Here is a 23,788-nt window from a genome sequence, read left to right on the forward strand (position 1 = left end):
GCGTTACGATGGATTGGCGAAATCGCGTTTCCGTTGTACGCGATATGCATACGAGATGTTTTCCAATTATGGCGTCCTTCCTCGTTCACCTGTGCCCCTTTCGACGAAGCCCGAGGTCGCTCTCCGTCCTCGCAAAAACCTTTTTTATCAGCACGACCTCTCGCGTTTGCCGCCGCTGGAATCTCTCGGATCTTTTCTCCGCGGTCAAGGCAGGTCGACCCCGTTTTTCCCGTCCGAAACATTTACGTCGACAGATAGGAATTAGGTGGGGCGAGGAGAGATAGATAGTTAGGAGAGGCGCGTGTTTATTTGTTCGTTTTCCTGGATGTCCGTGCATCGGTCCATGGCGAAGCTGACCGCTTATCTGCCTGCCTGCCTGCCTGCCTGCCTACGTATTTTCCTTTCACGTGCTCGATCTTGTCCGCGCGTCGGTGCTTGTGCCGCAACAGTTATCGCACGTATGCCATACGACACTGGTGAAATTGGGTCATTCGGTACAAACCGACCATACGAGCCGTTATCTCGTTGCATTTGCAAGGCCGTATCAAACTGCGCCCGTGCGCGCGCGCGCACGCACTCGCGCTCGCGCGAACGAGCGGGTGCGAGCGGACACCGCACGCTTCGAGCATCAGATGTTAGACATTACGCTTCATTAGAATATGTATCTCACGTTGCTGAATTATGTACCTGCGACGGATGCGCGACTCGGTATAACGGAAGCGAGAACGCGACACGGACTGCGAAAAGAAAAGAAAGAGGAACGTTTATCGTTTCGAGTGGATAGACACGCGCGAGATATACTACCGCGATAAAGGACGCTGATTAAAATACGATCGACGGGTTTCGAAACTGTAACGGCGTCGAGATTGCCGCTAAAATCTCACGCGGACACTCCTCCGGCGAGATGTAATCCGCATCCGAATCTACTCGTCTCATTCGTCGAAAGGAGGGTGCGATTGTTTTCTAGTGGATGAAATTTACGCACAATGGGGACTGTCCGCTATTCGGGAATATTTTTCGTATAATTTCTTTTGCCACTTCTGGCCGTTCTGTTCTTTCGTCACGGTAAACCGCACAATGTAGCGGGCGGAGAATGAGTTTCCACGCTTACAAACCGCAAACAAAGTTTTTAAACATTCGCGACATCGACTGTTTATGCGAACCATACAACAATTAAATTAATGAAGCACGCGGAAAAAAGAAAGATTTATAGTGTCATAGAGGCGAACGGTAAACGCAGAGATTCAGAAAACGAGTAGAAAAGAACGTACGGTTACGATGATATGAATCACGATGTAAAAAGGAAATAGCAAGATATATACGATAGATTAAATTATACAATTAATGTACTGGTAATCTTTTTGCGCGTCTTCTCTCTCTCTCTCTATCTCTCTATCTCTCTCTGTCTCTCTCGAATGCATTTCTCTACGTCGCATTAGCAATTCGTTGCACGTGGCGTTATAAGCGAGCGGTGAATAATTTCACCATTAATGAGCAGCTCGCGAGAGAGCAACGAGCATTAATTTACTTGCGCAAATAAAACGAACGTTCACGGATCGATACGCGTGCGTTTGTTTCGGCAATTTGTCGGACTAACGAGACCGAAAGGAAAGCGTGCAGTGGTCGCGACTGTGTACACAAAAGCAACGTGCAATTAGCAATGGATATAAATAAGCACCGAGAGAGAAAGAGAGTGAGACAAAGAATCTCGACGGATCTCGTAAAGTCGTTCGCGTTTCACGTCTCGCGTCCGCGCGACACATAAAGCATCTCGCGCGATTCAAAAGCGCAAGCAGAAGACAAAGAAAAACGGCGACTCGCGTCAACGCCGCGACTGACAACGTAACCGCCTAACGGATCTTTTGTTAAATTAGCTTAACGCATTGCGTGGCCCTTTTCCTCACTGTCATCCCCGCGATTCGTCGCGTCATTCGTTACAGCGGCCAATCGGAGCGGCTGCCTTAACGCGCGAGACATTAAAGAAACGTGCTTCGTGTGCTCCTTGCTGCTTTTAAAATAATATGTGCAAAAATTGTGCACGCGAGCTGTTCTACTGACTGATTTATTTATTTATTTTTTCTTTTTTTTTTTTTGAGAAGCGTAGGCGTGTCGAAAGAATAAACCGCGCGGAAAAAACGGAGGCAGGTTTCTTTTCCCGGGTGTGGAAAATCGGTTGGTTCTGCGAAACGATCCGCCAGAGATACGGCGATAATAATATATCATCGTCGCGTTTCCTTCCTCCCTTCCCTGCTCCGAGAAGGAATGAGCAGCATTCGCGATGAGAAAAAGGATGAGAGCGTATAAGAAGGAAGACGCGATTATCTGGAATAAAACGTCCAATAATGAATACACCCACCGGCTCGATTCGCATCGGTAGCGCCCGGTAGTTGGACACGTAGATTGTAACGGAAGTACGAGGAGCAAAGTCGGCGGTCGCGATCGGAATGTTGTTCCTTCGGTATCTACCTGCTTCGCGGCGGAATCATCGATGTCGAACGAACATTGTCCGTAAAAACGTAAATACGGAGGAACGCGAGTCTGATGATGCACTTTCCTGGTTTTTTTCTCAGTCGAGTTAATTCGTATACATCTGACGACGCCGCGAACTTGTAGACACGAAATATCATTTATACAGAAATTGAATCGATCGTAGCCGCCGCTTTGTGGCTACAAGACGAGATAAAAAAGATAGTAATCGCCTCATTGTCAACAGTTACGGCAAAGCAAGCCGTACTTATTTCACAGTTCCGTTATCTCTAGTATAATAGTAGTTACGAATAATAGCTAGCTACGACAGATAACAAAATCATTTATCATGTATACATATCTTTTTTATGTGCTTATATGTTTGATGCATCACATTTTATTATATGTAGATACGTGTACCTTAACAAATTATAGTTTTGCTATATGTTATTAAATAAACCAACCGTTTCTGTTAAGATTTCTTTGGTTTACTCAACAGAAGCTAGAAACAGATGATAGGTAGTTGAAGATGTAGTACAAATTACCCACATATGTATCAAGTAAGAAAATCATAGCTGAACGAGTCGATCTTCTCACGATATGAATTCGCAAATATACCGCTATCCCACATCCTTGTTAATGCAAGCATCAACGTAAGCCTTTTAAAGCAAAAAAATATCAAGAGTTCATACCTCGTGCAGCGCGTAGGTAGGCTGACCCTCGACCTAGACTTTCGTCCTCGCTCCACCTTGACCGCGACCTCGACCGCGATCCCTGATAGGAAAGAAGGAAGGCGTACTTCTCGCGGTTCCTGCACGTCACTGACAAGCCGGTAGACCAGATCGGCTCTAATCCAGCCGTTCTCTCCGTTCTCACGTTGATCCTTGTTCGCTTCCGCCGGTCTCTTCTCCCAAAAAAGAAACCTCTACGGTTCTCGCACGCTACCGACCGAATACACGGAGATCGTTTTGACAGAGTCGCCGATGGCGGTGACTTGACAGCGGCTACGATCACGCGACTTGTGGCACCCAAGATCGCGGACGACAAAATTCCGTCTTGCAACGTCTAGCACGCACCCTCTTCCGCGTTCCGCAACTCTTCCGAGGCCGTGAACCGTACTGCTCGCGAATTGCCGTTGCCGTTGCCTATTGCTGCTGTTGGCTGTCCGGAGACTGGTGTGTGGATTGGAGGCTAACCCGCGATGAGATTGTTTCGGGGTTTGCGCCCGACTGCGGCCTCGCGTAGGACGCTACGTGCCTATGAGTCCCCGCTAGTCCCACTTACCAACCAACCAGAAACTGCTCGGGTATACTCGGAATCCTAAGCTGCATCTCCGCCAATCCACCTTCCACTCTTCCTCCCTCCGTTCCCCCTCGTCGCGTTGCCCGCCTCGGGGTTCCTCGGTTCCGCGCTTGTCCGGGATTTGCTTGTGCTTTTCGTCTTTCGGCCCCGCCGGAAAGCAGCCGTTGATAGACGCGGGTGAGTTTTGCGGCTGGAACCGGTCGTTTCTGGACCACCAAGTGCCTCTTAATCAACCGTGAAGGCGGTTTTGCGGACTATTAATTGATATTAGTGACAAGTTACGAGGAGAGAAGTCCCGCGTGTCTTTTACCTTCTCTCTTTCTCTCGCCCCCTCTCTCTTCTTTCTTCATAATTGGAAATCACGGGAGATACTTACAAGATGAGAACTGCTCTTTGAAGTAGCCATCGGCTGTCCGCCGCTTTGATCTTAGGAATATTACGCCGAGACCTAATAGACCCCGACTCAACTCCCACGTATCCTCACCTTTCGAATCAAATAGAGAGAAATTTCCGCGTGCTGCCTAAAGCTATAAACTTTCTGCTCATTTTCTGCTCATTTCTGTATAGGACTTATAGTTTGATAAATTGATTTATATATATTTCTTGATAAAAACTAACAATTACGTTGCTAATGCAACAGAAGAAAATAACATATAGACAAAGATTTATCTTTTTTTTCTTCTTCTTCTTCTTTTGTTTCGATAAATCCTCCAAAAACTTCAAAAACGCAAGAAACAAGTGTTACAACGGATGTAATTAGCAGGTAAACATAAATCGGCAATTATTTTAGAAAGTTTAAGTCAACAGAGAAAGGGTGATCTGTCGACGGGTTTCCTCCTTCGTAAATCCCAACACATCGATAACGATTTTTGCGAATCGTACGAGAGAGAGAGAGAGAGCATACCTCACGATTATTACTTCGTGGCCGTCGTCGTCAATAGGCTCTCGCTTTATCGCGATTTTTTCATCGTGGACACGATGTCGAGTAACACGTCTGGGGTACAGCACGGCCTTTCTCCGAAGATCGAACGCGTATTCTTCTCGGCCGCGCGATTCATCTCGGTGAAAGTCCGCGGCTATCTGTTAAGCATGAGATTTGACGTGGACGCTAATCATTGTCTGCGGTGCGCAACAACCGCTCGGCCCATAGTTCGCGTGTTTTTCTACCGCCGCGAAGCAGCAGCGGCGAGGAGAGAACGTCGAAGATTCAGCGTCGATATCGACGGCTCCATCGGGAACGCAGCCTCCAGCTTGACCATTAGCAATCGGAAAAACTGACCCGCTCTTTGCGCCAGTGGGTTTTTGCGCGCGAAACGAGGCGAGTGTGCGGTTCGCGAAAGAGAGGAACAAATAACACGTGGTAAAAAAGCCCCGGAGAAGTGTGTCGGAAAAGATCCACGGCTCCGCGATCTGGAATCGCCGGTTGTGGCCCGAGAATCTGCGCGAACTCTTTTACGGGGGGGATTCGTGACTAATAAAGATTCTCCAGCGTCCATAAGACGAGAGCGTTGTAAAAACACGCGATGCCCGAATAAATTTTCGCCGGAGAAAAGCCCTTTCATATTCATGAGAGAATTCGCTTTCTAAGCTCTTCATGCGTTTGGACATGCAACTTTTTTCTTGCTACTAATTATCGCTACACACGATAATAAATACTCGAATAGCTATTGAACATTTCTTGGAGATTCACCCGTGGAAATTTAATTAATTAGCCTATAAAAAACGCTTTGCTCTGAAAAACAAAGTTGCTTATTTTTCGTAGTATAACACTTTAACATATATATGAAAGTTATAAATAAGAATTATAAAAAGTCACGAAAAAACTTGCCCGTTTTCTAAAGGTTAATGTTGTATAGATTAAACTGACGTTACGATGATATCTTAACAGAGTCTTAATCTTTTTTACTTTTATTTCAATTACTCGTTAAATTAATATTTTCTCATTTTAATTTATTTCAATTTGTTCAATCTATGTCGCTCATTTTTTATTTGCAACATTATTATTTATATATTTTAACAGCCTCTTGAAAAACACGAGATTCGGAGAAAATGTTGCAAATTAATCGCTGATTAATTTGATTCGCGATTCGGACAATTTTTTGACCGGCCGTACCTTCAAGCGCATCACCTTCGGCGCGCGATTGCGCGCCGCGCAAGAGAACTCGAGTCAAGGTAGCGCGGCGGTAACGGTGCCGTGCAGATGGTAACGTGCAAGGAGTGGAGCATCCGCGAGTCGCGGGTGATGGACCGTGACGTTCTCACAGATAACTCACGGCTTCCGACGTCCACTCGCGCTCTGCCTGCGCCGAGTTATCCGCGGAATAACTAGACGCGGGAGACGGCGGTCTCTTTGTGGTCCCCCTTGCGAGAAAAAACCACGCGTATGGGGGAAAAAGCACCCGATTTCGAATTCGATTTCCACGTCTCTCCGACGTAAGATATCAGAAAGTTACTTTTCCCGAGGAGGGAAAACGTAGTAAGGATAGAAAATTATATTGAGAGCCGGTAATAGTGCGTTTACGACGACGATGTCGCGAATTTTGTTGCGTCTGAGAAAAATTTCTTATTCTGCTCGCATTCGGAGCAACGTATGCCCTCGATAAGAAAGAAAGGTGATTAAGACGCCGGTGTGTTTTAATTTTATATCAATTTGTGAGATACATATAGTGGCAAAGAATTTTACATTTTTGAATTATAAGATTAAGACAATGTTGTTGTATCGTTTGTTGTATTTCGCGTTCGAAGATGCGCAGTAATTTTAAATTAAAAATTGTAAATTAGTAAATTTTTGACAAAATTGATCAAATAAAAAAATTACTGGTGTTTTAAATCGAAATTGTTGCCACCAGCATGGTATATTTCGTTAAAATTCATGCATTGTTTAATTTGTTGATTAAATATATTGTTGATATTGTTATAACGATATCTTCTTTATCGACTTGCGATAGATCGGTAGTCATTTCGCGCATTCTTATCCTTGACTCTTACCCGCATCCTCGACGATCTCGAAGATCGATAAATCGCTTCTCTATCACATTTTCGTAAAAATACATTTTCCTAATTAATTTCGAATTTTGATATTTATATACATATATTTCTCCATTATCCAAAAGTTATATTTCTCAGAGAAAAAGAGGCTGGAAAGGATAAAAAATAACATTGTTATGCGCACGCACACATACATAGATTTTTTTTTATTTAAGTTAAAGTAAAAGTAACAAATAACATCGAGAGAGTCTCTTCCAAATCGTCTTGCGATGCTACCATATACAATATACTCCCCGAATGAGACACTTTCGGAAGACCAGGGACGAATATATACAAGTTTAAAACGACTGCGATGAATAGCTGCAACGTGCTGCAATATTCTACGAAGCGGCATAAAAATCGGTAGCGCTAAAAAGAGAGGACTCGCCGTTGCTACGACCGAGGGGAGGGCGCGCGATAACTTGAGGCCCGTGTCACATTGCGGGAATACGAGGCGATCGTTTCGAAACGTACTGTACAAAACTGTAGGCGGGCACGATTCTCTCTTATCTCTATATATCTTCTGTACATTACTTTTTACACTTAACATTCGCCAACGCCGCTGGGGGATTGTACATGGCACGGCATCACATGGCTGGTACAAGCCGACCGATCGACACGTATGTTAATTTCCCGTTGTTCGCGATTCCTACGCGACGCTTCCTTGACGACAAAGTGGATCGAGGAGCGCGTCGCGTACCGCGCTTCGTTCGAGACGAAAGAGGAAAGATATAGAATGAGAGGAAAAAGAAATTCAAAAAAGGATTATTCGCAACAGCGTTCGGATGAGCTCTTCTTGCCGAGAAAGATCATCCGAGCGCGCGCACGTCGCCACCGTCGGGAATTTTGGAAGCCGCCTCGGTGATTTTACGGCAACGTTTCGACAATCGGCAGGTACCAAATGGCCAATTGTTGCGCGCTTGAAAAGGCGGACAAAATCCGCCGGTTGGTTCCGGGGAACCAACCGTTTTTCTTTTTAACGAGGGACATATGGTAAAAGTATGAGTGGGGTCCGTTGAAGCTCGGTGTCGGTGGCGGATTTGCGTTCGGCAGACATCCCGGATTCGTCGCTGCAGCGAGAGTTGCCGTTTCTAAACGCGCGAGGCTTCCCCTCAGATGCCGTAGGTCATTTTGTCGTAGCCGTGGTACGGCACGCAGTAGCCGCTGTAAGTCTTGATCTCCAGGACGCCGGCGTAGGATCGCGCCGGCGTGGACCCGGGATCCGTGTGTCGCCGCGGGCACCGATGTCCGCGGGGGCACTGGCAGAGGGGCGAGGCGTTCACCTCCTCGAGCTGCGAATTGCGTCTCTTGCGCACGGTGAACAGGCGGCAGGGCTCCTTGTGCTGGCACCGTATTTTCTGCAAACATCAAGTTGACCCCGCGGTTAGGACTTCTCGTCAATTGTCGCGCTAACGAAAGGATCGGGGTGACCCAAACGCGTAGAGATACCGAGAGATATGCATTGATTTTAGCAGAACTCTTAAAAAATTATACTCTGGGATAAATAACTTGCGTGTTTTTCTTTCTGACATTGTTGACTTACACTTTGCGGAGAACAGGCGAAGGCGTAGACGAAGCCTTGATTTCCGTCCGGCGATTTGTGCGGTTGCCTACGTACTAGGTATGGCACGCTGTTTGGTCGACATCGACAGTAGACTCGTTGCACCGTCGCGTTCGCCGGGCCACCTCCGGGGGCTAGGGTCCACGTAATGTCCCTGTGGTAAAAAGTCCAGGATATATTCAATGCAAACGTACATTATTACTTATTATTGTTTATTTCGCGAGCGAGTAATTTGGATTCAACAGTGATTCTTCAATTCGCGCGATTCAACAGTGCAGTGTTTTGAAAGGAACCGTTCGTTTCCCTCGTTCAGGGAAAAGATCGTAGAAAAATGTCATTCAACTGCAGTGCAACTACAGCGATAGAGTTTTAAACGTGAACAACAAAGCTAAAGTCCAAGCAACGCAACGTGGAATCGTCGAAGCGATCGCGGAGAATGCGTGTCGTGATCAAACTAACTTGAAGTAATGACAGATGGGAAGTCGTTTCACGGGCTCGCAGAGCTTGTAGCGGCGCGTTTTATCGACGATCGTGTGTCCGTCGTCCCCGTGAAGACTGCTGGGGCAGGCACGGCCGTTCGGGCAACGACATTGTCTCTCGACCCACGGTGCACCATATAAATCCACCTTGCTACATACCTCGCTCCGGTCCGCGCACTCCGGTAACTCCTTCTCGCTGTTCTGCGCAAACAAGCACCCGCGTCATTAATAAAGCGATTGACGCTCGCGCGCCTTTCGCGGAAATTCAATTGTCCCATCCGACCCGTTCCGGAATGGCGATTTTATCACTTTGTTTATTTCGTGTCGGTGGCGGTGGCGACACGGGCGCGAAATACGTGGAATCGGATCGCATTGAATCGAGCAGCTGATCGATATCGCACAATCCGGGTAATTTCTACGTTATTAATAAACGTCCGCGCACACAGAGACGTTTCATTCGTCTTACGCGGATATACGGTAACGGAATTATTAGTAGGACGATTATGATCGGCGCGGCGATTGTACCGTTGCGTAATAATAAACGTCTGAACGTGTCGTGTCGCGCTATGGGACCACGGTGCTTAATGAAATAAACGGGACGATTGCGCACAAGACTCGTAACTCAAGTATATCCGCTCTTTCTGCCGGCGATACAAAGTCTACTATAACTGGACTATTTAGATGTTGCCAGTCCATTCATTGAGGCAATCGCGTACGTCCTGTCCGGCCTATCGTCATCGACGACGACGCCAACTACCGTAAGGCGACCATGGAAATCGCGAAATATCTGCCGAGGGTGTCGACAGATTTTTTTTATTATTTCGTCACAATTTTGCCTTGAATTTCGCACTCGGTCCTTTTTAACAATTTCTTTAAACTAAGGAAACTTTTTAACAAACTCGCTCGTCGCGAGCAAGTTTGTAATATCGAATTTCGTCGTTTACCCAAGTACCTACCGAAACTACCTACTTCCGCAATTACCTACTTCCGCGTCTCTCCGAATCTGCGTTCGTGGATACACATTACGGATTTACGAACGAGAGAAAAGATGAAAAAGGAATGCTCTCTTCGGAACGCGATCACGCGCGCGGTTTCTGTTAATGCGATACGCGTTTATCGAGGTGCACCTCGATAGTGCGTGAGTCGAAGTAGTTGAAGCAACGTGGCCATTCAGCGAAGAAACGCTCGAGGAAATGGTCTTCCGCCGTTTTACCGCCGACTGTGAGCATTCGACTTTTTGCTATGACCATCCGTTCATCTCGTTTGTCTTTTTGTCGCTCCCCTCAGCTGTAGTTTCTACTATTACTACTACTACCACTATTACTATTATACTACTTACTACGATCATTCGTCACGGCACAATGGACCGAACGAATAGCTTTTTACGTGGAAAATTCTCCTTTATCTCGCTCCTTTAGACATCCGCGTACACGTTTACATATCTAAAAATCTAACTTACAGCTTCCGAATAATTTTCTACTCGCATATGATATCTCTTACAGTTTCCTCAACATAGCTTGACAAATTGTACAAGTTATTTAAACATTTAAACATTTATAAAAAATTATTTTTATCTAACAATTTTATATAGAAGGCAGCATTTTTGCATGTATATGATGCTTTTCATAAATTTGTATATTATTACACACGCATAACAAATTGTGATTTAATGTCATATTCGTCGATTTTTCGAAATAATCCATTCGGCCGCACTTGCAGGCGGTATATAAATAATTTACAATTACTGAGAACCGAAATCTCTCCCCGGGGATGTTTTTAAGCTGCGCCTGATCCATCTCACGGCATTATATTCCGATTTCAATCGCTTCCGATTGTTAATCGTGTTTGTCCGCATTATCCTTTCCGCGCGGCCTTCCCTACGCATCTCTTTATCCCACTTCCGTCGGCTCTCTACGAGCGAAAGAAAAGGTGAAGCGGAACGAAAGGCGAAGGAAGTTTTTGAAGCTGATATAGCGGCAGCGAGCAGCGGGATTCACGCATATACTCACGCGCGCGCACACACACGGTGGAACGGCGGTAAACTAAAATGGGATAATAGAAGGACCGGAAGGGCGCCGTAAACCATCCGGAAGTTCTCACGCGTCTCTCGCTTCTCGCACGGCCGCAATGAAAATGACACCTGGCACTCGGGATGGACATACTACACGAAGGCAAAGGAGGAGAAGGAGGAGGAGGAGGAGGAGGAGGAGCCGCTAGGCATCGGCGACGACGAGAGGAGAAGGGCCGCGCGAGACGAGGAACGAGATGCGGAACAAAAAGAGAGAGAGCAAGAGAGAAAGAGAGAGAAAAGAAGAAAAGAGAGGTAAGACGCACGACGACGCAGGGAATCTGGTCGGATGGATGGATGGATGGCGTTAGTAAAAAGAAAGATCGCTCGCTCATCGTTCCATATAGCCGTACCGGATGTCTCTAAGCCTGGAAATCTCGCCGTGCGATCGAAAGCGTAATGGCACTGGGTGCTCCGTATATAAGATAATTAATCGCTCGATGCGTATCTACTAATTGTCCGAGGAGATAATCGTCATACGCGTCATGATGATTATAAACGGAGCGATCTACGAGAAAAGATTACCCCTCTTCACGACTAAATTATTCATATGAGTTAATAATATGAAATCAACGAGTCCCGGTCATGTCGAATTTTTAAAAATCATTTTAAAAATAAAAATATTCACGAGAAGAAATAGATTACTCTCGGAAAAATCTTTTCAGGAGAAAAACCTGGTCTCCAAACCGCATTGAAATTTGACATTTTTGACCATACCGGATGTTTCCTCTTCAATTGTATTTTTCTTTTCTGTATTTACAAGGGCACGGGTAGGCAATACGATTGTTGTAGGATTGTTGTAGATTATTGAGAAAGAGAGAAAAAAAGAGCGAGAAAAACGAGAACACAATAAAAAGGAAAGATTTGTTTTCCAAGAACGATTCTTCTCTCGGCGCGATTTCGTAAAGCCGCGTGATTCTCGTCCGATATGCAAGGAGCAGTTTTCTCTCCTGCGACGACATCGTCGTCATCCCCACCGTGTGCCGTTCCTGCGCACGTACTCTCGGCCCACGTGCGAACGTACGTATCTACGATACGTCGTACTTGGGTGTCGCGCCTGTCCGCACGTGTATACCTACGCGCTGTACCCCATAGGGGACACGTATGCACGCATGCACGCACGCACGCACGTACGCACAGACGCTACGCACACGCGTGTATACCGTCGACACGTAGGTGTTTACAGCAACGACAGCAGCAACAGGTTCGAGCATCGAGTGGGCGCCGCTCTTTGCTAACGGCTACGTTTCCCTCTCCTTCCACTTCCTGCGCCTGTAAGCGGACGATTTAGCTTCAAATCCTCGGAATACTACCCGAGAGCATACACGAACTCGCGTATATGTATATCGTTGGAGAGACATACACCGAGGTCTCGTGGCGCACGCTCGAAACGATTTCGAAAATTGATACGTGACACCTGTTGAGAAAAATCCACGTAAAAGAGAAAGAAAATCGACGGTCGGAGATGACGAAGAATCCCGGATCCGGAAAATGCGTTGGTCGCGCGAGAGAAGTAAGTAACGCGAGATCTGTCCGGCCATTCATATTCTCGACGATTCAATTGCGTGCCTCAATGAGACGGACTCGCCGGGATTAGGTCGCTAAACGCTTAGCCGCTTTCTGGAGCAATTCAAGCGCTAATTCGTTCGGGGAACTTAACGGAGCGAGTAACGTAATCTTAACGTCGCGCGTCGGCTTCGGCTTCGTGCGCCACGTTTGAGGCGATATTGAGGAATAGATTTGAGAGATATTGAGAGTAGAAGGATAGAAAAGTGGACGGATGCGATATCAACGCTTTGCTTTATGATTTATGTAAAACATCGCCTTTCATTCAGCACTGAACGTGTTTAAATCCATGACATTAAATAAGTTGCTATATGCGTATCGGTCAGCTAGTCGTCCAACATATTTGTACTGGCGGCTACGTAACGGTTACATAATATGTGTACATATAATGAATTAGAAACTGAGAAATTATATATATATATATATGTAAAGGTAATATATACGTAGGTTACATAATTTAGGGATTGAGAATGATAGATGGATGTTGACGTGGGGGAGTGGCTTACCCCGACTTGGTACAGCACCCTGGGCTCCTCGTGCGTCAGCCTGTGCTTCCGGTTACGATTGATCAGGTCGATCTCGACCGTCGTGTCGTCGAATTCCTGCAGCTCGGCGTGGTACTTGCTCTCGTCGATGAACAAATACTCCTTGAGGTACTCGTCGTGTTCGACTCGCAACGGCAGATCGAAAACCTCGCATTTGCTCCGGCGGACGCCGGCGATCGCCAGCAGGGTGTACAGCAGGTGCCGTATTGTTTTGCCGGTCATCGTGTCGCGGCGGTGAGAGAAGCACAGCGAAGTTCTCCCCGATAAAGAATCCCCGATCGAGAGAATCGGCGGTCGCCTGTTTGTGTGCGTCTCTCTCTCTGTCTCTCTCTCTGTCTCTCACTCTTTTTCTTTCTCACCGGAGGGAACGTTTGCTGCGTTAGGTGTTTTATTCCACGGTGGGGGGATGCGATAAAAAGAATGGTAGGGGGTTTCGATACGTTCACCTTCTTATTTGCGCGACAAGGCGTACTGAACGAGCGGGAGGAGGAATACACGGGGAATACTCGTAGCAGAAATACAACACGATTCAAGAAAACTCGAAAAGCTCGCCGGTCGTCCGCTGCCGTTACTTGAAGTCCATCTTCGTGAATTCCACAAACGCGAATCTTCTCATTGATCGATCATCGGGATGAAGCGAAAAGAGGAGTTTCCCCGATCGCTTCGCGAGGAGGTATTGGCACGTACTTTTTCCCGAATTTGCGAATTCTAGGGCTAAGTTTCGAATCCTGCACGCGATTAAAATCGGATTCCCGGAGTTTTAGGTCTTACGATCCTTCTTCTTTCAGCCGCGGAAGCAGAAACGTCACGTGTCTCTGTTTACTGTGGTCCGGATCTTCTCTTATATCCCTCTTCTCGCTCTTCGCGATTTTAGAGAGCGCGAAAGAGCGCGGTTCCCCGATCCTGAACCGGCCGATCTTGGGGAGGGAAGGGGAGAGAGCCTCCGGGGTTCGATAGAGCGTATCGCACTCGCGCACTCTCACCGAGTTTGCCGATCGTCCCTCGAAAAATCTCCCGTCTGTCGCTCGTCCGCTCGAGTTCGTTCGTTCGTTCGATCGTTCGTTCGTGCGGTACTCCTTTTTTGCGGTTCCCGCGAGGTCTTCCTCTCCGGAGAAACGGAGCGCGCGATCGCTAAGACTGGAGAAGAAAACAGAATGTCCCGACGAGATCGGCCTATGCGAAGGTATGCCGTCCGCTCGACTGGACTCTTAAAAGCCAGAAGTAAAGCATGAATGGATGTCCCCCACCCCTTTTCCTTCGCCCTTCCCGTGCCCCCCCTTGCCGTCGCCTCCCTTCTCCTCTTTCTCGTCTCATTCTTGACTGCTCCCGTCCCCCCCACTCCGTCTCTTGCTCTTACGTCATCCCCACTACTACTCTCTGTCCGGGGCCCCTCTCTCTCTCTTTCTCTCTCTCTCTCTCTTTCTATCTCTCCTCACCGAACGTTTTCATCGTCGCCGTTTTTTCTCGGGACTCGTCGCCGTTTGCCGTTTGTCCTTGTATCGCATCCTCTCTTCCACGGGCTGCTCCGTACGAAGCGCGCCTTGCTCTCCGCTCTCCCCGGGAACGTATTAACGACGAAGTGTTTTACTCTTTCTCCGGAGGTCGGCCCGTTTGCTTTCGCGCGCGCGCACGCGGTCTGTTTTGCCATTATCCACTATGTTTTCTGCACATTCTGTGTTCCACGATCCTTTTCTCTCTTCCCTCCGCTTTTACCAGCGAGCCAGTTTTTCCACCGACCGATTTCCCTTCCCTTACGTCTTCCGATCGTACCTGAATGGCGTTCGCCCCGTTTCTCTCGCAATTCCGAATCTCGTTTGAGATCTCGTACTTTTTTTCCTTCCTCTTCCTCTTTTACTTTTTTTCCTTCTCCCCACTGGATATCCTTTACTAGAGATACAGTACCAACGCTTTATCTTTTTCAAATTAGAATATTTCTGATATTACTCTCTTTAAAGGTAGCTGTTTATTCTAGCGGTTTGCTTGAAATTATCATTTATTTCTACAAGTATTTCTCATAAATGTTTCGTATGTTTCGATAAGTCGTCGTTAACTATCTAGAACAACGTCTAAGATACCGCGAACTGCGCCGAAAATTAATCACTTGAGAACCTATTTCCCGCGTTCAAGTAGTCACGATTATCTTTTCCAAGTATTTTTATGATAAAACTGCACGGGAAAGTACCTTGTAAAATGCTATCGCGAGTAGAACAAGCTTTCAACTCGGAGATGTTTATTATTATTAGGAATGCAAGGATACCGTAAGAAGAATGCCGCGAAGAAATGCTAGAGCGATACTACCGTTTGCGCTTAGGCATCGACAAAATTGATGACGATTGTTCTTATTGCAGGAAAACTGTACGCTGTGTTCGGCAAGAGACAAGGCCGTATCGTATCTACGGAAAGTGCTCACGGCTTTGGTGGACAATTCAGAGTACTGGCCACCCTACCGGTTCTAGAGAGCTTCCATCTCGCAAGAGAACTGCGGACGCAAACGTCCGGATTGGCTAGTCCGCAACTAGTTTTTAGTCATTGGGAGGTAACACTGATACGATATTAATTACAAAATACGATTAAGTTTTGGAGTTTGCAATTCATGGCGAAAGGAAGAGGTTTCTTTTCCTTTTTAAATTTACATTAATGTTTTAATTGTTCAAGCGAACTTTTGATATCACTCGAATGTTTCTGCGTTACAGGTAATCGAGCAGGATCCTTACTGGGTGCCGTCCACGGAGGAGGAATACCTCCATTTCGGTGAAAAGGCGGACAGCGATAATCGAGCTAGGTGCTATATGGATGCAGTTCGTCGTAGGAAAGGCCTCCCCGTGAACTCCCAATTAGTTACGCATGGCGAAAAGCAACGCACTCTTTCGAAAAACAAGTGATGCGAAAATTCTCGTCGAAGCGAATCCTGCAGAAAGCGCGAGTTTACTCCGAGTTTCATCCTAGTCGTAGAAGCTCAATAATCTTACGTCCATTAAATCTGTGAAATTGTAATAAATGCGAGTGTATGAACAGGTATGTTTGTTCCTCCTTGCATTATGGATTACGAAACAAGATTAAATATTAATTGACTGATCAATATTTAATCTTATTGAGCAAAATTAAATATTAAACTGAATGTCTTCTTTACTCGATTATTTTAAGCAGCTTTTTTATTTGTTCGACTAAACATCATCTTCAAATATGCTGTTACACAATAATATATTTACGACATATTTTGCAGAAGACCAAAGTGTTACATACGAGTAGAAACCTACAATTTAATTGCATTTTATTGAAAATTACATAAACTATTTAGAAAAGAAGACATAACATATAACATAACTAGGATTACTAGGATATTATTTACATTAAGGACCGGTTGTTCCAACTTGTTGGTAACTAATAGTTAAATCATGTGTCTTTGTTTTTCTTTCATATTAAACAAGAATAGACATATGATTTAACTATTAGTTAGTTTACCAATAGGTTGGAACAGCCGGCCCTAAATAAATGTATTAAATCTGAAGATAAATGTACATATGTATACATTTTTGTTAAAACAATATAACGAATGTATCGGAAGTTTACAATGCACTTTACAAAAGGTTCTTGATTAACTTGTAAGCTCCTTGGTCCGTACGGTAAACCATTACGCCTAGTCATCCGCAAATACAATCTTCTTGCCCTGAAATCCTCGGCTCATGATTTCCTGCTGTTTTTTCCTGGCCATCCAAGAAGGATGTAAACTGGCATTCTCGTCGTTTTTGTTATCAATCGCAGTCTCATTTGCGTTACTCTCGTTTGCGCTCTTATTAATCCTGTTGGACGTCGTTTTCTTGTATTTCATAGAAAAAGATTGTTTACCCGGATGTTTTTTACCGAAGTTTGTATCGTTTTTGCGATTTATATCTTGTTTCTTAATTCGATCGTTCGATTGGAAAGTCCTGGCTCGCGTATTATGCATGTGAGGTCTCGTATACGACGTCGAGGCATTTCCTTGATAGTTTTGACCATCCCCTGTAATGAAGAAGTCGTCAACCATCTTTGTTTGCTCAGTCGCATTGCCTGCAGGATCTTGATTTTTCACAGATATCTGTGAGTCTTGATTAGCTTCTTGCTCCTCCAACAGCTCGGTAAACCTCTTCACCGTGGCCTCTTTCGTAACGCTAGACTGTTTAATTACACTCGATTGCTTGTCTGCGACTGTAGCTTCTGATGTAGCGTCTTTCTCCCGTTTTAGTAATTTTTGTTTTTCCAAGGACGTACATTCTTCTTCCAATGCCTTCTTGCGCGATTTACTCCTTGTTTCGGGTGACTCATTACACGCTTCCTCATCTTTGTCATGTTGGGGTTGTTCAAAGTCTTCATCCGAGTCAGCTTTTTGTTTCTTTGAACTTTTATTCCGAGTAGATTTCCTAGTTTTTCCAGCATTCTTATCTCTCAATTTTGTAGGCTTCTTCTTATGCTCTGCCAAGTGCTCCTTACAATTTGGGAACCTCTCCTTAAACTGCGCCAGTCTTCTACTCATAATTTTGTAATGCGCCACCCTTGCCATTATGCGAACGCTATTACTCGACGACTTGTCTTGTAAAATTTCAGTCAGACCTCTCTCATCTAGGATCCCGAATTTTGAAATTTCGTCATCTTTGATCGTCTTCAGCGCGTAGACCTCTGCGATCAGCTTGTCGGCCTTTCTCCTACACTTCTCCCGCTGCGCCTCGTTCCCATGTCTATCCCGCAAGAGTTTAGCTTCCTTGATAAGCTTGTTCACTATACAAACTCGTGCCTGACGTACTGCGTGTCGCAGGAGGATAAACTGAAAGTATGATAAAATAGAATAGATATTATCTCTGTAGTAGAAATAAACGTAAACAGATCACACGTGCTTTATTAGAATATTTGAACGTATCTCACCTCGTTATTCATTTCAGATTTTGCCATTTTAGATTGGAAAAATTTTGTCCGCAGTAAATCACTTAATGAGCGTACGACCAGATGTGTAAACAGATTTTCTTTTTTTTTCTGTAGCTGCGGGCTCGTTTTAACAATCACGCAAGAATTGTTCTAGAAATTGTAAACAAGCCTGAGAGAATAGCGAATATAGTTTGCGTTCAACATGAGAATTCTCGACCATTATTCAGTCCAATTAGAATTCTTCTGGAAAAGAAACGCCCAGAGAAGATGTCGCCTTGATCACAGGAACTCTAGTCGCCTCTAGATATTTGTGTATCGCGACTGTTGATTTCACTGGGAAATGAAAGGAAATTTATAAACCTAACAATTTTTATTCTGACTTTTCAAAAAGCGCTCTCTGTAATATTACGATCTCGTTGATTACGAACGACGCAATTATAATATGAGGTTTTTCTTAAATTTTGGATTAAAATTACTAGTAGTTCGTGTTCGCTCCAAGAGATGTCTTCGTAGTCTCTCTTTGACTTTTAACATTGTATAAAATAATTAAAAATCAACAGAAAAGAAAATTGGTATGTTCTTTAGAGAAAGAAAAAAGAAAGGGGGAAATGAATTTCGAAGTTCCTAGGTTTGAAACCATTGTTTTTTCGTTTCTCATATCTCTGGGAGAAAAATAATACAACTTTATACTAATTTTTCCATATACTAGTTTAACTAATTGATCCTCCGGCCTTTACGTCGTTTTCATTAAAAGGATCCCTTTAATTGTTTTATCTATATTGAAACTCATATTTCATACAGACTTATCTGCCCACATATTCATATTGTAATGTTATCAACGATCGGCGATGTCAATGTTCTGCGAACCCAGGCTCAGTTGATAAATCACGCGCGCTCAATAATTTAATATATATATGTATATACATCATTTTGGGGATAATTAGATATTTATTTGTTGAAAATTTTATATACTTTATATATATATATATTTTAATTACATAGTATATTATATAATTAATATATATATTATTAAAATAGGTAATTTGTATTGTTAATAGGCAAAAGATATACATATGTACATATAATATGCATACCTCGTACGCTAAAATTGATAAAAATTTTAGGAACCGTACTTATTTAATTCATAAAACTTCAAGTTTGGAGATTTCGACATAAAAATAAAAATTCGCAAAAATAGGTCGAGTATTAGAAAAAGAAAGCAAATAGAATAAGCAAGGAAATCGCGCTATCCGAAATTACAAGAAGTGCGATAGAGAATTTGAAATTTCGAATCGCGAAAATTAAGAATTTTATAAATCACGAAAGAATCAAAGTATTACAGTTGGTAACATGCATGGTATATAAGTAATCGTGCATAATCCAAAAAATGTTTTTTGAAAGATAAGTTTCTGCCTTTTGAGAAAAATTTAAAGGTCTTTCGACGAAGTCTTAAAAACGTCTTGAAAATGATGTCTTTTTACAGACGTGTTGTTTGGGTTGCTCCGCGGGCTACGATTACGAGTAGCATTTCGTCGACGACGCTCGCACAGTCGACAGTGCGAGCAATCACGGTCCCCGTTATGCATTGTGAAAGGTAGAGGCTGCAGTAGGCTTTATTAGCAACGCACTGCCCAACCGGATGATTACACAACAATTACTCTAATCCGCCTATATATAAAATTATTTACACGCGATGTTTGACGAAGCCGTGTCCCGCATAATTTTAATACGGAAAGGAATTCGAGGGACTCTAAGGTCGCGATCTTCGACTTTCGAAGAGACGTGCAATTTTCTATATTTTCGTAAAACCGATACTGGACACGGTGAAATCTCTTTACGAAATTCCTAGCTCGTTCGATCGATCTTGCGCGATCGCGTTAGAAATTTGATTACGCGGCGATTTGTGGCCGTAAAAATGGCTTCCGGGTTTCGTTACCGAAATTCACCAGCGGCTGACGCGAAGCGAAACGCGGGATGATGGCACGCCATTTCGCCACGAGTGACAAGGGTTTTTGTATAATGTTTCAGTAATAACCCCGCAGGATTGAACAATTGTGATAAATTAACCCTTCATAACCATTTTAATTATTTCTTTTACGTGTCTAAAAAAAATTATATAACGTGAAAACATTAACCTTCAGATAAAACTATAATTAATTTATATTTTTTAAACTTTTTGTTATAAAAATTTGGTTTGCAACTTCGAATAAGATGCTACGTTAAATTGTGGCGAAGAAATACAATATAAGACTTAAGAAATACATATCCTAAGATATACATATATATTGTGTAACTTACATGATGGTATAAAGGGTTAATGTTACCAAAAAAAAAGAAAACTCAAAAATTGTGAATCTCGAGTAAAAGTACCAATTTTCAGAGGATACGATTAACTTTATCTCTTTATTGAGATACATTTTAGCTTTTTCGAGAAAAAGAAATATTTTAATCATGTTGCATTTTAAAACAACAAAATGTTAAATCTCCGAATATTATGCGATAAAAGCGTAATTACATATATTACTTTCCAGATTTTCTACATCGATACTGCAAAAAACCGTCTTGATGTCTGCTCGCCGTGCGAGAAGCCGATTCACGAGCGCCAGTGATCGAGATGCAAAACCAGCAAAACAGAAAACGGTAACGAGATCCGAGTCCGGACCAGAGTTACGTAAAGAGCGGCGGAAAGAAGACGAAGAAGAAGCACAGCGCGAGGATTTCTTTTTACCTCGTATCCGACATCGCGAACCGCGCCGTACTTTCACTTTCGTAATTAACGTAGACGGCTCCGCGCCCGGCGTGCGGCGATGGTTCGTATACGCGCTCCTAAGTCGAGTATCCTCCGACGGAGGAAACCGGCGAAGAGGAAGAAAAAAAAAGAGGGAGTTCGCGAAAAGAGCCGCGCGGAGGTTTGACGGATGCTCGCCGACGATCGCCCCGGCGTTTCACACCAATGTCGCGATAATCGCTAACTCCGAGCCGGTTCGCCATCCGGCGTGTTATATCGCGTTACGTTTCGAGCGCGCAACTCCTGTAACGGCGGCGGCCGGGCCCCCGGGGTTTCCTATCCCCCGCTCGCCCGACTTGGATAACATATAATAACGGCTATGATACAAGGCGGTGCATAGTCGATTTCACTTTCGGTCGGATTGCAACCGAGCAGCTACCGCTGCTGCATCTCTTTCTCTCTCTTCTCCGACGCTTTGTCTTCCTCTCTGTTTCTTTTATCTTTTCTTTTTTTAATTTAATGGCGCAAGTTTGTCTTGTTCTCACCCTCGGATTTTGTCAAAGCGTCGCTCCAAATTTTATCGACATCGCAGATAAGAATTTATCGCGTTCTGCGATGATTTTATTAGCGAGAGATTAATCGCTGCGTGAATTTATGTGACATTCGAAGAATATTTTTTGTCTTCGTTCCGCATAAAGAAACGATCGCGAAATATATTCGATATTTCGAGAGCACGTTTTATTTTTAACAAACATTTGCATGTGTATCGCATATTCGGAGCGCGCACTTCCTGTCTAAATAGTCACGCGTCACGACTGTTGGCTACTCGAAAAACGACAATGTTTTTCAACGCAGAGCTAGAAACAGTTTGACATATCAATGTTTAATAAATAACAATAATATAATAATTAATAATATAACGACAATAACGCTTTTATCAATATTTGATAATAAATAATAATATAATAATTAATTATATAACGATAATAATATTTCTCGCATAACCAACAGTTACGATGTGCGAACATTTAGACAGGATATCCACGCCCTAAATATGTCTGCAATATGTGTACGATTTCATACGCTGAGTATTTATGACCTCGTATCTACATCGAGAAACACGATGTCGCTAATTCAACTGGACAATTAAACATACCGGCAGATTTAGACGCAATTTCGTCTACTAATTAATTTAATATTTAGGAAAATACAGCAAGATTCCGGATGAAATTATTATATTATCTACTTTATCCCGATTTAATACAAGTCATTTCGAACAGGCCGATCCGGTTTCGTAATGCGAACGATAGAACTTTTTCCGATGAGGTGTTTCATAACGAGGCCGCTAAACTTGTATCTTAAGAACATTTTGAGAGCATATCGCATAATGAGTAATTTAATTTAATTCAAGCATTGTTCTTTCGGAAGCCGCTTGACATGTAAGCTTGTAAATTTCGTTTTGCGTCACTAATCTTGACTCCTTATAATTATTATAATTTAGAAAAGAATCTGTTAAAATTCTTCCCTAATTGTGAAATTACTTTAATGTTTAATACATATACAACATTCTATATAAATAGAAAACGGTAATATAAATAGACAAACGGTAAAATGTAGATACGACGTCAAAACTAATAATAGAAAATTTTACAGTTACTAATTAATATTTAATGAGAAATAATACGGATCAAGTTAGATTGAAAAATGTATATTAGATGTGCATTCATATGCTAAACTATACCGTAATATTTCTTTTAAGGAATGTTTCTTCTTTTTCAATACAATTGTATTGGCGAGAACGCGCGCGCGCACGGAACAATTCGAGCATGGCGTCTCAAATTACCGTGTATGTACACGTACACGTATGGTGACACATATGCATGTGTATACGCGAGATATATAGGTTCAGAAGTTAAAGCAGAAATTAGGAGCGAACCGTGTCCCCTTTCTCTTGCCAAGCCAAGCGTGATATAAAATACTTTCCCTCTCGCGCGCGCGAGACAGGACAGGAGCGGAGACCCCGAGAGCGCGCTCGAGAGAGAGGCGATACCGACGGAAAGAGAGAGAGAGCGAGAAAGAGAGAGGAAGGGGAGGGAGGAAGAGAAGGACAAAGAGGCAGAGAACTGTGCCTCTCTCGCGCGCGAGAACGGAAAACCGGAAAACGATAGCCGAGCCAAAGGCCCACGCTAACGGCCGTTTCCCTACCACTCCTTCGCGTCATTTTTTTTTTCTCCCTCTATCTTTTCATCTGTCTCTTTCCCCCGCTCCTTTCCCCCTTGCTCGGGTACCACCCCCGCCATTGTGCGCGCCCGGCTCGTAGACCTGTATCGCGTCGCTGTACTCAGGTGCCTTCCCCCCCTTCCCGCCCCGCCCCGCCGTGCGTTTTAAATCCGCGTTCGAGATTCTAAAACCACCGGCGGCCCCGCGGCGGTGCCGGTCACGCGAACTGTAAACACGCTTCCGGCTGAGAAGCCTGGCAATTTCTGCGCGCGATCCCGCAATATACGTGTATGTGTTACGTTTCCTCCCGCGTTATTTATTCGCGCGTCCGCGATGGCGCCGGTCGTTGAAATTTATGCGTGTACATAGGACGTGTCCCATAAACATTTGAGCGCGGCGTCGATAATACCTGATTTTTCGAGGAAGAAAGCGCAAACGGGAATAAATTCCCGTTTTATTGGGCCACAACAACGCGTCGGGAGAAACGTGAGAATTAATTCGTGTCGAGCGACGACATGAATTCCTTTGGCGGTTTAATTTGAATCCTCCCGCTATCCGCCACGCGAGAACTTAGCTCGCAGCTAACGTCAGTCGACCGAGCGTTACTCGAAGGGACGGACGGTAAACAGCGCGGCGCGAAAGGCTTCGTCCTGTCGGCCGGGGTAAAATTGGAAAACCAGACCGCAAGCATTGTTCCCCTAAGTGGACACAGCTGTGTTCAGTAAGTTTACTTTCCCAATAAAGCTCGCGCCGGCCGGGGGGCCGTCGGGCATTTCTACGGACACGGAATCGCGAATTCGAAAGGAAATCTCTCAATTCGAGGTTATTAGCCATTTACTTGTTGCGCAACGCCGTAAGCGGCCATCCAACCGTGGATGCAATTCGTGGATAAGCGCGGACTCGGCTCCCCGTGGAAAGCCGCCGATAATT

The 23,788-nt window shown here is 44.3% G+C and overlaps 4 protein-coding genes across 5 annotated transcripts in view; 2 read left to right on the top strand and 2 right to left on the bottom strand.

Annotated features, from left to right (window-relative positions):
- Positions 1 to 16,583, top strand: part of LOC112458918 (elongation factor-like GTPase 1) — a 33,447-nt gene extending 16,864 nt beyond the window's left edge. Inside the window, exons 4-5 of the mRNA XM_025022749.1 lie at positions 15,363 to 15,550; positions 15,708 to 16,583. Of these exons, the coding sequence (XP_024878517.1) occupies positions 15,363 to 15,550; positions 15,708 to 15,896 (377 nt within the window). The 3' untranslated portion in view covers positions 15,897 to 16,583. The remainder of the gene's footprint in view (positions 1 to 15,362; positions 15,551 to 15,707) is intronic.
- LOC112458922 (protein giant-lens) lies at positions 6,948 to 14,214 on the bottom strand. Its single transcript, XM_025022758.1, has 4 exons — positions 12,976 to 14,214; positions 8,816 to 9,036; positions 8,339 to 8,510; positions 6,948 to 8,153 (listed from the first exon to the last, which is right to left on the bottom strand). The coding sequence occupies exons 1-4, from the start codon at positions 13,234 to 13,236 to the stop codon at positions 7,908 to 7,910; spliced, it is 900 nt and encodes a 299-aa protein (XP_024878526.1). The 5' UTR covers positions 13,237 to 14,214; the 3' UTR covers positions 6,948 to 7,907.
- A 52-nt stretch (positions 16,584 to 16,635) lies between the features above and the next one.
- Positions 16,636 to 18,098, bottom strand: LOC112458921 (serum response factor-binding protein 1-like). Its single transcript, XM_025022757.1, has 2 exons — positions 17,911 to 18,098; positions 16,636 to 17,812 (listed from the first exon to the last, which is right to left on the bottom strand). The coding sequence occupies exons 1-2, from the start codon at positions 17,935 to 17,937 to the stop codon at positions 16,652 to 16,654; spliced, it is 1,188 nt and encodes a 395-aa protein (XP_024878525.1). The 5' UTR covers positions 17,938 to 18,098; the 3' UTR covers positions 16,636 to 16,651.
- A 2,497-nt stretch (positions 18,099 to 20,595) lies between these two features.
- LOC112458919 (venom metalloproteinase 3) overlaps positions 20,596 to 23,788 on the top strand; it is a 49,941-nt gene continuing 46,748 nt past the window's right edge. The window contains exon 1 of one of the 2 annotated variants that reach the window (XM_025022752.1): positions 20,596 to 20,720. The gene's annotated coding sequence lies outside the window, so the exon portion shown is untranslated. Of the gene's footprint in view, positions 20,721 to 23,561; positions 23,580 to 23,788 lie in introns of those variants that run through there. The other variant, XM_025022753.1, reaches the window with a different exon arrangement.

The sequence above is a fragment of the Temnothorax curvispinosus genome, unplaced genomic scaffold, assembly GCF_003070985.1.
Source record: "Temnothorax curvispinosus isolate PA1 unplaced genomic scaffold, ASM307098v1 QBEX01009342.1, whole genome shotgun sequence".
Classification (NCBI taxonomy): Eukaryota; Metazoa; Arthropoda; class Insecta; order Hymenoptera; family Formicidae; genus Temnothorax; species Temnothorax curvispinosus.